The sequence below is a fragment of the Protomyctophum bolini genome (assembly GCF_963924005.1).
Source record: "Protomyctophum bolini genome assembly, chromosome: 7".
Taxonomy (NCBI): Eukaryota; Metazoa; Chordata; class Actinopteri; order Myctophiformes; family Myctophidae; genus Protomyctophum; species Protomyctophum bolini.
In genome coordinates this window covers 47,542,117-47,559,615 of record NC_137868.1, presented here as the reverse complement: position 1 = coordinate 47,559,615, position 17,499 = coordinate 47,542,117, and the positions used below count along the sequence as shown (strand labels likewise).

The 17,499-nt window shown below is 42.7% G+C and overlaps 1 protein-coding gene across 1 annotated transcript; it reads right to left on the bottom strand.

Annotated features, from left to right (window-relative positions):
• Nucleotides 1-676: 676 nt before the first annotated feature.
• LOC308318777 (uncharacterized protein) lies at nucleotides 677-11,783 on the bottom strand (the record flags this gene model as incomplete). Its single annotated transcript, XM_080768406.1, has 9 exons — nucleotides 677-1,205; nucleotides 1,414-1,470; nucleotides 1,677-1,733; nucleotides 2,757-2,831; nucleotides 8,460-8,534; nucleotides 8,633-8,730; nucleotides 9,511-9,526; nucleotides 9,689-9,754; nucleotides 11,762-11,783. The coding sequence occupies 9 exons, from the start codon at nucleotides 11,781-11,783 to the stop codon at nucleotides 1,189-1,191; spliced, it is 483 nt and encodes a 160-aa protein (XP_080624532.1). The 3' UTR covers nucleotides 677-1,188.
• Between the last annotated feature and the right edge of the window lie 5,716 nt (nucleotides 11,784-17,499).

The following is a 17,499-nucleotide window of genomic DNA, read 5'->3' as shown; positions in this document are numbered from 1 at the left end:
GCACATATTTATTGAAAACTTTTATTGGTATTGAAAAGGATTTGTATTTATTTTGAACAAAGTGATTTATGTGAATATGATAGTATAAGTTAAGATACAAGGTTTAACATGAAAGTTTTAAGGTTGTATTTTATTTTATTGTTTACCAATATACGATCAAGTGGGGGTGTTAACATGTGATCTTATTGTCTTAAATATACCTGCTCTTATTCTGAAGCGCCAAATGCTCAGCAGGAAATGCCTATCAACATGTGTGTATATAACTGCTGAATAAACGGCTGGCTTCAGATGATGTGTTGACAAGCTGAAGGAGTGGATGTCATTACTCGTGTGTGTTATTCTCTTTATTTCCTATGATGTCCGACTAGCTCCCAGGCTATCTAGATTCCGTCTATCGCTGTAATGGCAGCTCTGCCAACATATCCAATTGCAAGATTACTTATAGCTGTGTATCAACACAGCTATATTCATTCATTCATCTGTATCTGTAGAGCACCGAAGTCCTGACGTCACTGTCAGTAGAGAGCGCCAGTCCACAGGTTTTTAGATCTCTTCATATAAGAACTGTGTTTGAAAAATAAACCGATCATCCCGGCCTTTTCACTCATATGGATATGAAGCATCGACTGAAGGTGGAAATGTACAAATATACCCAAAGAGTAACACAATAAGCGCTAGAAACGAGTCAAACAACCCAGAGACTACATTTCCGGGTAGGCGGGGTGGCTGCAGCTGCCGGTCGCACAACATAAACTGACATGTTAATTTTTGTAATGTTTCGTGGTTAGTACGAGTCGAGTCACCGCCAGCTGAGCTTACGTCAACGAGGAATCTCAGGAACACAATGTGGTGACAGCTGGGTGTGACATATATTAGCAGCGACATTGCTTTCATATATAGTTTCAAGGCTATTGCGGTTTATTTTTCAAACACAGTTCTTATGAAACGACCTAAAATGGGGATTTCAATGCAAATAAAAAAATACTGAAAGTGACGTCAGACTTCGGTGCTCTATAGTACAGTAATATAATACATCATGTGTATTATCAGCAGTAAACATGATTATTATTGCAAAGACATCAGCTCGGTTTTAAGGCAAGGAACGAGGAAACAAGGCGTCCCTGTGTCACAGGGAGCTGCTGTACTTCATCACCATCATGTATAGCCATGTTCTCCATGAAGACATCTTCATTTACCATCCTGGTCTGGAACAAAACAACAGCATATAACTTTAAAAACTTAAACCCAGAAACGTTGACCGTCATTCAATAAGATATTGTAGTCTGACATGGTTATAACTTCTATATGAGGTCACAGCATAAAAGGCAGAACTAGATGTAGGCAGCAGCATTATATTTATAGCTGTATAGTAGGTAAGTAAGTACAGAAAGAAAGAAAGAAAGAAAATGTTACCAAGGGATGTTCCAGGTTTGACCTGAGAATAAATGGTGTCTTCAGTTTTCCCTGGAGCTGCCGATTCAGTGAATAGAAAGAATGAAGTTACACAGAAAAATGTCAACGGACATTATGAGTACTGTATTTGAATATAGAAATCTGTCTGCCTGTTTGTTCAAGGCTAGTGGCACACTATACCTCATTACATTACAATGTAACAGATGCATTATTGAGGTGAAACCCCTATCATAATTGTGATTTGTGAAGTACATTTCTCCTACCTTTGTTCTGCTGGTCTTTGTTTTGGTAGTTAACCTGGGCATAGGTCACATCTGGCTCTACAACACAACACACAAGTCAGAGCCTTAGATCAGTGTTGTACAGTGCACAGTGTTCTATCTAGTGGTCTATCATTTAAAGTAATATTATTACCTACTAACTAGTAATATAACTCATTACTTTCATATATTCAGTAATATACTATTACTAATATGTTACTATTTTCCAAAAGCAACTCGTTCCTGTGTTCACAAGCCTTGGTGGTACTGTGGGGCTTGAGTGTTCATTTGCAATAGACTGGGTTGAGATGAAGTTGATTTGCAGGCTGCTGAACCATGTCTTGCCATGTTTTACTATTAAAAAAAAAACTTTTAAAATAGTTCAAATAGCCGATCTACAAGCTCACAATGTCTCGATGTAGATCGGCTAGTTGAACTATTTTAAAATGCTTTTCAAAATTGTAAAAAATGGCAAATACGTTTAGGGATAAGGGCAAGATGGAGCCCCATAGACTCCAGAGTGGATACGGAAACGTTGCGCACTTTGGGTTATATCTTGCGCCACCCCTTAACACTTATCCCTAAACTTATTTGCCATTTTTTACTATTAAAAAAAAAACACCTTTTAAAATAGTTCAAATAGCTGATCTACAAGCTCACAACATGTAGACATAGATCGGCTAGTTGAACTATTTTAAAATGATTTTCAAAATAGTAAAAAAAATCACACCTGTGTGAACTGAGTGGTGCAATCCCCCCCCCCCCACACACACACACACCTCTCTCTCTCTCTCTCTCTCTCTCTGTTATTAGCAGGCACAGCAATACCCCTCTCTGTTTCTGGCGCCCCCTACTGGTATTATTAAGTCACATACTCGTACTCGTACACAGGTACACACACAGGTACACGGACATTGCTGGTTGTAGGAGTGGTTGCACCACTCAAAAATGCAAATAAGTTTAGGGATAAGGCCGGTCGGCGCAAGATGGAGCCCTTTGTCTGTATGTGTGAATTATCGGAGGGTGGGCCTTAAACCGTCCAGAACAAAGTGGGTAGTGTGAGACTGTATTTTGCTTGCACACCAGTCTTTTCCTTGTTCATATATTTGAGCTCAAGCCGTGAATATGTCGCATCATTGGACTCAGCTGCAGTTTTGCCTGAAAGACATAATCACAAACATCCATACATTTCTGATTAAAATCATCTCCACACGGAATAGTCTATGTGCAATTCTGTAGACTAGTAGTAGCTCCCCTCTTTTAAAATCCACAATTAAACAGGCATCATGAAGTGCATTATGTTACAGTGTCAGTGGTGTGAAAAGTACTCAATTTTTTTACTTAAGTAAAAGTACCAATACTGCAATTTAGAACGACTTTGTTACAAGTAAATAGCCAATCTACAAGCTTGCAGATCGGCTATTTTCAAATGGCCAAAATGTATAGGGTTTTTTTTTTTTTGTGACCAAGTTTTTATTAAGCATTTTTCATTTTCATTTCAATTCCCCCATCGCCCCACCCTCCCCACGGTTCCAATTATCATTGCAACAAGAACAGACATTTCATCAGTTAATTTGACATTTAGAAATAAATAAATAAATAACAATAATAAATAAATATGGTTGGTAGACTTATAAATAAGGATTGAAAAGTAGGCATGTGTACATACCTACAACATACATACATACATACATAATTAAATAAATAAATAGTTACATTATGGCATTATAGTTGTGCTTTGACCTTTTCTACAGCCTCTGTAAGTGCATCAATAGATTGCCTTTTTGCTCCATTCGTTCTCGCAATTGATATTTCCAACCCCAATACATTCAGAAATAGTATTTTCCATTTTTTTACAGCAAGACTATGTGGAGGTTTCCATCTAGAAACAAGGAGATTTTTTGCAGCAGTAGTTCCAGCAAAGAATACTTTTTTTTTAATGACTGGTATTGAGAGTGTGGAATCATCGTTTAACAAAAAAATCTGAGGGAGGCAAGGTATCTCCATTGTAAGTATTTCAGATAAGGTCCTAGCTACCCGAGACCAGAATGTCATGACCTTGGGACACTCCCAAAACATATGTACATATGTGCCCACCGTTCTCAATGAGCACAAATTACATACTGGGTTTGGTACTAATTGGAGTTGACAGCGTTTTCTTGGAGTTAGATAGAATCTGTGTATTAGTTTATAGTGCATCATCTGATGGTTATAATTACGAGAGGTTATAGTAATGTTGTTCCACACTCTCTTCCAATCTACATGTCCATAATCTTTCAGGTCTATATTCCATATTGTGGTAATTCCCATAAAGGTATTTGACACTTTTTGTAATTCTCCATATACATGAGAAACAAAGCCTTTGTTAATATCTGAGGTAATCATTTCGATAACTGGATGTTTGGGAATACTATTCCAAGGTACTCCATATGTACGCATTGCAGTACGTAACTGTAAATAAAAGAAAAAGGAGGAGCCAGGCAGATTATACTTGGATTTGAGTTCTTGGAATGACATAAGTCCATCATTGCTCATCATGTCCGGAAGTATGTTAATGCCACACCGTTGCCATTGATGGAATATGATGGGTCTTTGGCCTATGAGTAAATTGTTGTTCCTAAATATTGGCGTATTTTTGTGCCATGGGTTTTGCCATTTAAGTATGTTTTCTGTACGTTTCCATATTCGGACAGCATGAGCAATAATAGGACCAAACCTTTCTATACAATATTCTTCAGTCAGGTTACAGAGCAAGGTATCTTTGAGTAAAAAAGGCAATACAATATTTTTTTCTGTCTGAACCCAAGGCGTCTGGCCTTCATCTGAAAACCAATGTTGCAGAGGACGAAGAGTAAAAGATATATAATACAGTTCAAAGTTGGGTAGATTTTGTCCTCCACACTCCTTACTATGTTCTAATATGGCTGTACTTATTCTTGGTTTCTTTTTGTTCCAGATGAATTTCGATACTGCTGATTTTATCTTGTCCCAAAACCCGTGGGGTATTTCTAAGGGTAACATACTCACGTAAAAATTTACTTTGGGTAGTGTATTCATCCGCACAATTGATATACGGCTTGCTATTGAAAGATTTAATTTACCCCATTTATCATAGTCATCTTTAATTGCGTTATGTAGTCGTTTGTAGTTTTTTGATATTATTGTTTCTAAATTTGCATATATGTCAATACCTAAATATCTAAAATAATTCACTATGGGGATTGTAGTGTCTATTTGGGTCTCCATCATTGCCTTGTTTAATGGTAAAAGGGCTGATTTGTTTGCATTGATCTTGTAACCGGATATCTTACTAAATTGTTCAAATATCTCTAATGCAGCAGGTAGTGTGGAGGACACATCATTCATATAAAGTAATAAATCGTCTGCATATACCGATATTTTATGATATGTATTTTGTACTACTATTGGTTTCACATTCTCTGATTGTCTAATTTTTTGTGCTAGGACTTCTAAAGAAATGATAAATAATAATCCGGAGATTGGGCAACCTTGGCGGCAGCCTCTTGCAATACTGAGTGGTGTTGAGCATTGGTTTCCAGTAAGGACAATTGCAGTTGGGTTATTATAGAGTGTCTGTAGCATGCCTATAAACCCATCTCCAAAGCCCATTTTTTTAAACGTATACCATAAATATGGCCACTGTAAACTATCAAATGCTTTTTCGCAATCAATTGAAAGTATGGCACATGGAGATATTATATTTGGCGCTAGATGTATAATGTGAAGTAATCTACGTATGTTGTCTGAAGCTAATCTATTTTTTACAAACCCTGTCTGATCTGGATTTACCAAAGTCTGAAGTACAGTCTCTAGTCGTCTTGATATGACCTTAGCGTACAATTTCACATCTGCATTTAATAATGATATTGCTCTATAGTTGGAACAATGGTTAGGGTCTTTCCCTTTCTTATGTAGTAAGGATATAATGGCAGTATTTACATCTCTGTGGAAATTTCCTTCCCTAGTAGCTTTTTGAAACATTTCTAGTAGTATAGGTCCGATTTCAGGCCAGAACGTCTGGTATAGCTCTGGAGGGATGCCGTCTAACCCAGGGGATTTTCCGGAATTCATCGATTTCAGTGCGTCATAAATTTCATTAAGTGTTATAGGGGCTTCTAAACATTCTACCTCGGTGAGGGATAAATGAGGAAGATCTAGTCCTGTGAAAAAGGTTTCCATTTCTATTGTGTTGGTAGTATTGGATGTATATAGCTTCTTGTAGAACTTTTGAAATTCGGCATTTATAAGAGCGGGGTCATTTAACAGTGTGCCAGTTTCATTAAAAATTTCATTTATATCAGCTAATCCTTCATTATACCGAATCTTACTAGCGAGTAGAAAGCTTGGTTTGCTTCCATCCAAATAATCAGACTGTTTAGCTCTATGCACCAGAAATTCTGAGCGTTTTGTAATTAATGTATTTAATTCAGATGTAGTCTTAACTAATTGTCGTTCTCTTTCTCTATTAAAGTTATTCTGTTGTTCCTCAATTAATTTTGACTGAATATGTTCCAAGTCTGATATAGTTTTTAATTGTCTTCTATTCACCCCTGAAGAAAATGCTATAGATTTATTCCTAATGAACCCTTTGATGGCATTCCAAACGTATCTTATATCTGTGACCGAGTCCCTATTTATCTCTACAAATTCTGCTAGTCCCTGTTTAAATTGTTCACAGAACTGAGGGTTTTGTAATAATGTTCCATTAAGTCTCCACCGGGGTGCCCTTTTAGGTGAGTTGGTCGGGAATTTAAATTCATATTTATTAGCGTGGTGATCTGAAAGAGACATATGTATGATTCTAACGCTTTTTACAAAATGTAGTAGACCTGAGGATACTAAAATGACATCGATCCTACTAAACGTCTGGTGTCTTGCCGAAAAATATGTATACTCTTTTTTATCTGGGTTTTTAGTTCTCCAAACATCTGTTAGATTAAAATGTTGAGCTAGATTGCAAAGTGCTGTATTGGAGAGTGAATTATTGTTAGTGTTGTTGGATCTATCCCACCTATAATTAAATACAGCATTGAAGTCTGAACCGAGAATAATTTGGTAACCTGTCATGTCTACCATATAATTGGATAATGATTGATAAAATAGAGGTTCATACGAGTTTGGGGCATACACATTCACCAACGCAATTTTCTGACCACCAAATGTTCCTTTTACATATGTTATTCTACCCTCTTGGTCTCCACCCTTATCCAAAATATTCAATTTAAGGCCTTTACGTGCAATTATGATAACCCCTTTTGATTTGTTGTTTGCTGATGAGTAAGAAATCACATTGTAATTAGAGTTTTCAATTCTAGATATATCTTGTTCCATAACATGTGTTTCTTGAAGTAATGCAACATCTGCCCCCTTTCTATGAATAACGTCTAAGCAACTAGCGATCTTTACTGCTGTATTAAGGCCCCGCACATTCCATGAGAAAATAATTAGCTTAGCCATTGATAAGTCCAGCCGCAATTCTTAAACCAACTATAAGTAGAATAAAGTTTCATTTTTGTTTTGTTTTTCTTTCTTCATCATTTTATAAATTATACCATTGTCTATCTTGTCGCACCCTTCATGGAACCTTGCCCTCCCTCCCCTCTCCCCCCCACCTCCCTCAACCCCCAAAAAGGAAATAAATAAATAGGTCACAATAGTCTTTAAACATAACTTATACATCCCTTCTTTAACTCCCATCTCTCCACACTATTTAGCGGAGCTGGGGCAGCAACAGACAAATGACTCTCACCTGTTGCACTCCTTTTTCGACATTATATAATTGTTTAAAGTTCATCTGGCAGCATTCTCTGCAGTAATTCAAGTTCATTCTTTCTGTCACGCAGCGTGTACTGTATGATAAAGTAATTGTGTGTATGTTCTAAGGTAACGCCACACACTCTGTCTGTCCAACATTCGTTGATCATGGAGTAGCGGTGTAGGTTGCCTAGATCTTGCAATAATCTTAAACGTAGTTTCTCCACACAATGATAGCCTACCGCCCTCCGCGTCCACGGGTCTAGGTGCCGTCGCTTCCGTCTGCGGAAAAAAATGTATAGGGTTGAAGTGGTTAATGTATGTTTTCTAATCATCGCCAAAGTAACTAGTAACTAAAGTTTTCAAATAATTGTAGTGGAGTAAAAGTACAAAGTTTGGCTCTGAGATGTAGTGGAGTAAAAGTAAAAGTATTGAAAATTGGAAATACTCGAGTACAAGTACAAATACCTCAAAATTGTACTTAAGTACAGTACTTAAGTACAAGTGTTTACTACAATTTACTTTCCACCAATGGTTACTGTAACATTTTAAGACCTCAAAAGCCTTTGATTGCTTCATCATTATGTGTTGGTGCCACCATCTGGCGGACTTTATCACTTCAGTGCATGTTACCATGAATGTGCACTCATAGGAAGACTACTTTTCAAATGCTTCCGTCATACAGTCTGGAAGCTCTGAACATGAGCGAGCGATAAATGCGGAAGTGAAAATCATCTAAGCATATATAGCTTGCTGCTTAGCAGAAATGGATATTAAAAATAAATGTAAAGATATTATAAAATGTTTTTTCGTGAAAGGAAAATGCCAGCTCCCTTGCTCGGATTTCAGGAGGTGTAGTTCCAGACTCTATATAGCATTCAGAGATTGTGGAATAGTTATGTGGCTATGTTGTGACTACACATGCATTATTATTCTAATGTGTATTAATGGCAAGTTGGCAACATTACACAGCCATTGATGCACAACCAGTGTGAGTGTCTATTTGCTCACCCTTCTTTTCCTTGTCCATATCTTTGAGTTCGATCTCTGAATAAATGGCGACAGAGGACTCTGCTGCAGGTTCATCTGAAATAGACCACCAAAGACATCCATACATTATCAGTTTTGGGGCTGATGATTAGCTGATTTGTGAATAATTGAGTGTGATTGGTTGAAAGGCTGACCGTGCTGAAGTGGCGTGTGCCCATCATCTGCATCTGCTCTCTGGTTGGTCGTCCGGTCTGCTGCTGAGTTCTGATTGGTTCCCCGGGACTTAGTGGATCTATTTCAAGACACGCACACGCGCACACACACACACACACCATGTGTGGCCATAGCCTACCTTTCATTTTTATTTATCTAAATCTCAATGAGCTATGTTAAAAATGTGTGTCTACTGTCTACAAATACATTCATAGGCCTGTCAAAATAGTAGTTATATATTGCACATTTTAAACCAGTGTGGTGTAATTTGTAAGACACAGACCAGCTAATGATGCCTGGACATCACTAAATGTCATGTGCACATACACGCATGCACATGGATACATAAGTCCTGGTAATAGTGAAACATGATCAGGGTTGGGCACAGAACAGAAAGGCAAGCCAAGACAAAGGCCCATGGGTAATAAATAACTGGGGTCATTGTTAGGGGTTGAGACCCAAGGCAGTGGTCAGACCGTGGACCATCCTGATAGGCCGAGAGCCATATGAACACATGAACGCATGATAGATATAATGCCAGACAAAGAAATATCTGGGTCGGTTGTTCCCCAACTCTCTACCATGTAACTGGGCATGCTCCCCGACGGCATGAGGCCGTCGGACCTATATGCTGTTTGCTGTGCTGTGTACTCTGAAATAAACATCAAGGAACCTCATCTCGTTGTCTGTCTGCCGTGCACATTTACTCTCCTATATGGTATTTTAATATACAACACCAGCTTAAGTTGAAAGTTGCTATGATCAAATGCAGAGCAATTCAAAGTCTAGTGCTGTAGGAGGCGCTATAGTGCAAGCACAGATGACACAAAGCAGTCAGTGTACACAGAGCTGTACCTACCTGGCACAACATGGACCTGTAATTCAAAAGAGTCAAACATGTTAAATTGTGCTTTACACTGTAAGACAGTCGTCTGCTGTTCAACACAACGTACTGTTGGAGGATACTTTCATACTTCCCCTGCATCATTGTTGAATTGTTTTCCTTCTCAAAGCTCTATATTTGTCCTGTTTCTCACCTTCAGATGTTCTGTGTCGACACAGCAGGATCAGCAGGATGGTCAGTAGAATTACAGCAATAAGTCCTACAATCGGCCACAACCACACTGGAGATCCCTGTTCCTCAGCTGGTGCAGTTACTGAAGTTGATCCACTCACTGAAGGTGGTGCAGATCCACTCACTGAAGGTGGAGTAGATCCACTCACTGAAGGTGGAGGAGGTTTGGTCACTGTAGGTTGAGCCACTATTATGACAGTAAAAAAATTAAATAGCATTTGTAGCCTACGGTTTACAGTTTAGGCATTAGTAGCAGACGCTCTTAATCCAGAGCGATTTACATTAAGCAAAAATACATCAAAACATTAAATAGTCATCATGAATCATACTTAAGCTTAAGAACCTACTGTAACAGTGGAATATCTATCTAAATGAAACTATACGTGTATACACTATAGAGTGTTATGTCTACATAAGGCGGGAACCCATTTTGGTGTTTTACACACCCATATTTGGGTTCTGTACAGTATGTACAGTATTAAAAAATGTTAACATTTTGATTCTGCTATATAAATATTTGAAGTTTTTCAGAAACCTTAGGTCAGGATTTAGAGGCGTTTTTAGAATCGGCCTCAGGCCTAAATGGGTTAAGTTGCATAAATTGAGCCTATGCAAGTATGCATATGCCTGTAGGAGGTCGAGGCCAGGGCAAGCCTACAACCACACATTGTGATGGGCCAAATACAAATTTTAATAGGCTAAAGGATAAAACTGGATAGTGTAGTCTCAAAAGATTGTGATTTATTTTATTTTGGGCAACCACTGTCAGAGTAATAGTTTACAAACAAAGCTTGTTTATACTGTAGTAGCCAAATAAATGTAGTACATTAGGTAGGTACATTTCCTTATTGTTTAATTTCTATTACAATAGAAATTAAATTCACACTCACATGCCACTGCCATCCAGCTCTGTGGTGATTCTATTCCAGAATGTCTACACTTGTATAATCCCTCATCAGACGTAGACACAGCAGGTATGATCATCTCTTCACTGGGTTCATCTTGGACCAGTACTTCATTTCTATAGAATTCCACGTTGGCGGTAGATGAGGCTTTTCTGTTAACACATTGTAGAGTGACAGAATGTCCCTCAGTCACAGGGAGAACAGGACTCACCAGGATGACAGCGCCACCTGTAAAACAATTAACAAGACAAAAATAAGAAAGGGGGGAAAAAAGAGAAAGGGATTTTGTCTCATAATATATTAAAAATGTGGTTAAGATCGGATGGAGCTTTCTATCAAACATGTGAAGGTACTAACTCCTGGTTTCCAATTAAGTCTGTAGTTTCTACACTATGTGGAACACGCCTACAGTACAAAAACAATTGTACAATGCTGGCTGTCATTTCTGGCCGGTTATTTCTCCTCGTCATTTAATATTACCACAGCGTCAAAATGTCAGTTCAGACATCTGTAGGATACCGGGACTACTTCTAGTCCTACTAAATCCATGGCAAACATATTTGTTTTGCCTTATTTTTAAGTATTGTAGGTATTTGCAGCAACCACCATAATTATCAAAAAAAATTAAAACAGGATCGGTTTACGATGTGACTCCTGAATCTCACGGGGCCTTCTGCCCGTGGCGCCTTGAAACGGAGTGAATTCTGTTCAATAAAACTGATCATGAGTTCATAGACTGGAACCTGTTGCTGCCTCCGATTTCTTCCGCTCAACCATCGCTGCTACAATACACATGGGTCACTTGGTGCACAAAATATACATCAGTAGTAAATGAAGAAACAGGACTCACTGTGTACTGTGATGTTGATAGCATTGCTGTACTCTCCCAATCCAGACTCACACCAGTACACTCCACTGATGAGTTTATACTTGCCAACATCCCATGTATAGCTGGTCATTGGCTCATGTCTACGCAAAGGCACTTTAAAATGACCAATAGCGTTACTCTTCACTCCCCAGTCAGTATGTTGTCCCTCACATTTCAGTGAGACAGACTCTGTCATGATCTGTCACTCCACAGACCATGTCTCCTCCCTGGCCACTCCCTCATTTCCATCCCATTCACTCACCTGCTTCCAACTCCCTCGTCATTCCACCTGTGAACAATTCCTCAATCAACCTCCCCCCTATAAGACTGGACTCATGACAAACATTCAGTGTCAGTTCATAGTTTGTTGTTGCCGATGCATGTCCTCTCCTCTGTTGACTTTGTCATTCCGCCATTCCTGATTCCTGTGTTCTACTGAAGTAAGATGTGTTCCTAATTTTCCTGTGTTCAACACTTCAGTGTAAGATTTTTGCTTCCTATTTTTGATTAAATCCTTAAACGGCTATACTTGTCTGTGGTTACTCTGCATATTGGGTTCAACTCTCTGCATCATAACATTATGAACTGACCATCAAAATGAACCCAGCAGAGTTACTGTTTTTGACAAGGAAGGTGCTGAGCTTTGAAACTTTTGTTGATTGTCTTGTGGCCTCTCCTCCTAACCGGCATGCTGAACTCCAGAAGGAGGTTTCAGTACACCAGCAGTGGTTCAAAGAGAGGCCATGGACAAGCCATTTTGTCCCCCATTTTGATGTGGTTTGTGGGAGGCTGAAGAACTTTGAGACCAGCTCACTACCTCATGCTTCCCAGCCAGCTCATCACTCTATTAGGGTTGGAGTGATGAGCCTGCATCCCCTTAGCCCTGATGCTATCCGGCAGGAGACCCAGCGTATGGAAAATTTTCCCAGCGAGCAGAAGACCCAGTATATGGATTATATGGATTATTTTCCCGGCAATGAAGAATTTCCTGTTTATGCAGAACAACTTCATGGGCAAAATCCCTTGTATGGCACCCGTCTGGCTCGGGGGGGTCCCCGTTGTGTCAACAGGCGGGGGGGTGTATCCCGGGGTCTCCCAGCCACCAAGCCCACCTGTCCTGACAGTGTGGGGAACCGGGGGCCTGCTAGAAAAAGGCATGGCCGCCTACACTGCCAGGAACCACCGCCACCCAGCCTGTCACGTCCAGCTGCAGCCCCGCCTGCAGCCCCTTCACGTCCTGATGCACTCCCGCCTGCAGCGGTGCAGCACCGTCACGGGCCTGCACTACGGCAGCGGGACCCCGGGGGTGTTTTTCAGCTACCTGACCCCTGTTCCTCGCTCCCAGTGACTTTGTCTCCTGTCTTTGTGAAAAACCTGCCCAGCTCTCCGCCGTCCAGTTTTCTGCCGCCCAGCACTCCGCCGCCCAGCCTGCCCAGCACTCCACTGGGTGCTGTGCTGCCCGGCATCCACGAGCCCTCCCCGGTGGCCTCCATTGGTGACCTGCCTGCGCCCTCTGCACCCTCACCGACTGTACCTCCTGCTGAGCTGCCAGAGCCCTTGCCGGCCATCCCCCTAGGTGTCCTGCCTGCGCCCTCTGCACCCTCAACAGCCCTTTCAGCCGGTGACCTGCCAGAGCCCTTGGCAGTGAACTCAAGTGGTGACCGGCGTCAGCCTGACGTTATGGAAGCTCTGGCCCTGGGCTTTTGGTTCGGCTGCTTCCGTCAGCTGCTGTCTGCCGGCTCTCCATCTCCAGAATCTGCAGCACCCTCCTCATCCCCTGGGTGTGCAGTGTTCTCTGGGGTCCCAACATCCTCGTCTCCTGGGTGTGCAGCGTCCTCTGGGGTCCCGTCTCCAGAGTCTGCAGCATCCTCCTACTGTTCTCCTCCTGCAGTCCCACCTGCAGCTCCACCTCTGCCTGCAGTTCCACCTGCAGCTCTGCCTCCTCCACCTGCAGTTCCACCTGCAGCTCTGCCTCCTCCACCTGCAGTTCCACCTGCAGCTCCGCCTCCGCCTGCAGTCCCACCTGCAGCTCCGCCTCCGCCTGCAGTCCCACCTGCAGCTCCGCCTCCGCCTGCAGTCCCGCCTGCAGCTCCGCCTCCGCCTGCAGTCCCGCCTGCAGCTCCGCCTCCGCCTGCAGCTCCGCCTCCGCCTGCAGTCCCGCCTGCAGTTCCGCCTCCGCCTGCAGTCCCGCCTGCAGCTCCGCCTCCGCCTGCAGTCCCGCCTGCAGCATCTCCGGCGTCGTTCCTGTCGTCTGCAGCGTTTTCTGAGGCCCCGCCGCTGCAGCTCGCCTCTGAGGCCCCGCCGCTGCAGCTCGCCTCTGAGGCCCCGTCGCTGCAGCTCGCCTCCGAGGCCCCGCCGCTGCAGCTCGCCTCCGAGGCCCCGCCGCTGCAGCTCGCCTCCGAGGCCCCGCCGCTGCAGCTCGCCTCTTGGGTCCCGGCTTCTGAGTCTGCAGCGTCGTCTCCTGAGTCTGCAGCCCTCCCTCCTGAGTCTGCAGCTTCAGCCCCAGAGCCTGCAGCATCTCCTGTTGCTCCGCCTGCAGCATCACGTCCAGCTCCTGCAGCATACCCGGCTCCGCTTCCACGGTCCTCCGCCTCGTCTCAGCCTCCAGGCCGCCCTCCTGACTGCACCTCCTCAGCCTTCACGTCTCGACCTCCGGGCCGCCCTCCCGATGGTGACACTGCCTCATCCCAGCGTCCTGGCCGTCCCCCCGATGGCGCTCGTTCTGCCACCGCCCATCCTCCTGGACGTCCCCCTGAGATCACCAGACTTGCCTCTGGCCGTCGTCCTGGCCGCCCACCTGAAGATCCCCTTTGTCCTGCCTCAGTTTCCCTCCTCCAGGCCCCCTCCACCCACCCTGCTCGTTCCTCATTGAGGTTTTGGGACGTCTGGGATCCGTCCCTTGAGAGGGGGGGTACTGTCATGATCTGTCACTCCACAGACCATGTCTCCTCCCTGGCCACTCCCTCATTTCCATCCCATTCACTCACCTGCTTCCAACTCCCTCGTCATTCCACCTGTGAACAATTCCTCAATCAACCTCCCCCCTATAAGACTGGACTCATGACAAACATTCAGTGTCAGTTCATAGTTTGTTGTTGCCGATGCATGTCCTCTCCTCTGTTGACTTTGTCATTCCGCCATTCCTGATTCCTGTGTTCTACTGAAGTAAGATGTGTTCCTAATTTTCCTGTGTTCAACACTTCAGTGTAAGATTTTTGCTTCCTATTTTTGATTAAATCCTTAAACGGCTATACTTGTCTGTGGTTACTCTGCATATTGGGTTCAACTCTCTGCATCATAACAGACTCATGGGTGAAGTGCTGAGTTCTGTCAGGACTCACTGTGAGAGAAGCTGAAGAATGAAGATCTGAAACAAAACACAAAAGAGGTAAAGAGAAGAGTATGTATATAGTATGTATATAATTACATACTAACTATAAGTGACAGAATGGAAGAGAAATACAAAATAGGCTATAGCCTACACACACACACACACACACACACACACACTCACACGCACACACACACACGCACGCACGCACGCACGCACACACACACACACACACACACACTCACACTCACACTCACACTCACACTCACACTCACACACACACACACACAAAAACAGCAGACGTACAGAAGAGAGAGCCATCGGATTCGAATGCCATCAATGCATTGAAAGGTTTGTATACCTTTCACATTTAATCAGAGCATTCAATGCTTCAGTAGACGCATCTACTGTCACCTACTGCAACCGTCTCCAGTGCGAAACGTTATATTGTGACGTTTTGGAGAAATATAGGCTGTATTCTGCGTTGATCACTGCTACTGTTAATCACTAACACTAAATCTGACCCTAACTCTAAAACTAACCTCAGTCTTAACCAGCCACATAAGTCCCCTAACATATCAGTTTTAACCAGCCATGTAAGTAAGTCCCCTAACACAGTCTTAACCAGCCACGTAAGTCCCCTAACATCATATCAGTTCGTAAGTCCCCTAACATCATATCAGTTTTAACAAGCCACGTAAGTCCCCTAACATCATATCAGTTTTAACCAGCCACGTAAGTCCCCTAACCTCAACTCAGTTTTAACCGGCCACGTTGTCAGTTGACAACATGCGACGAGACCTGCGGATGGCGGATTTAGCTGCGGTTGCCGCGGTTAACAGCAGTTTAGGGTGGATTTGGGTCATTACAATATATTATAACTTAATATTGGATAAACCACGGGTGAAATAATGCGGGGAATAAATTAATGGCATCTATCTATTCTATAGGCTTATTATAGCTTTTAAAACACACAACATCTCGGCAAAATCTCGCAATCCGCAACCACCCATCCGCGGGTGGTTGCAGATTTACAAATTGGAATAATTAATTGATGCTGTCGGATAATGGGCGGTTATTAATATGCACACGCGGATGCGGGTGACTAAAAATCTCATCCGCAGGTCTCTAACGTGCGTCGTCACTGGTAGGTGTGATCAACCGCACAGAAAGCAGCCTACTGAGATCTGGTAGGTCAGTAGATGCGTCTATACTCGCAACATACTCGAGCATTCATTGCTCTGATTAACTGTGATTTTGTCCCTTTCTATGCATTGATGGCATTCTAAACTGTAGGTTGTTTAATGATGAATAATGACTCCCACTCACCAGCAGACCACACAAAGTGAGTTTTACTGTACTCAGTGTAATAAGGTGGGTCTCCTCTCCCAGCGATACACCCATATCCTCCTGTGCCTGTAGGACCATGAATGATGTAGGAACCTTCTACAGTCCCATGGAGGCTACCAGGTAAGAGCTCATACTTGTAGGAGTCGTACGTGAGTGTAGGAACAGCTCTGTACCAGTAGAACCTCCAGTCTGCAGATGATTCTTTAACTTCACAGCTCAGAATCACTGAGGCTCCAGGACTCAACCATGGAGGAGACACACTCAGGACAGGCTTGGGTTTGTCTGTTGTAAAGAATATTTCTATGTATTAAAAACAGTGTTCTGGGCCATGGCTCAGTGGTCCAGGCACCTTGGCTGGTAATCCAGTCTGGCAGTGTGCCGCGGGTTCTACTTCCAATCCCGACGGCCTTTGTTGCATGTCACCCCCCCCCCCATCTCTCTCCCCATTTCCTGTCAGCCTACTGTCTGTCCCTCCATAAAAAGTGTTCTGCCCCCATTGCATGTTTATTTTCTATGACACCTTGTGGTGGAATTTTGTATTGCATTTAGTGCTTTGCCTTTTGTGTACAGTTACTTTTGTTACTTTTGGCCCTCCTGTCTTGTCGTAGTTAGTGACAAACAGTATGACAGCACAAACTATTCAAGCTGCAGTTTCCAAGCTTATTGCTGTTCAGCTTTGTGGACTCTGAAGGTCTAAACCGTACGTTTATTTTGAAAGTAATAGTATACAGCAATATAACAAAGTATGCATTTGTTATATTACTTAAGTAGGCTACATTTTCAGTTTAAGACTGCTTCAGTGTATTTAGTTGCTGGGAGCTAATTACTAGTGGCATTGTAACACTAACAGTGTTAGCTTGGATGCTAGTACTAGTAGGCCTGCAAGCAAGCCTCATAACATGTTACATGTTACTAGGGTTCTCATTTTGTCTTTTAGTAGCTATGTGCAACTGTATTTTGTATGTAGTTATGTACTGAATGTAAGCCCTGCCCATGCACAGCCAGGCCTAAAGTAATTACCCCATGTTACCCTATGTTGACCAATCCTCATCATTATGCTGACGTTATGCCCTGTGGAAGCCACTTTCTCTCTCTCATGTGGAATGTGTTTCACTCTGGGAGCGCAGTCAGCGCACCATGTCAGTTTACATGACAGACTCCGCACTGGCAGGATAAGGAGACGGCTCTTTTGGATTACATTACCTAACGTGGGTAACTATACTAACTCAACCCATTGAAAACACAGTAACTATAATGGCGTTACTGAATGGGAAAATGTACTCAGTAGGCATTCCCGCATATCTTCCGGGTATGATGAT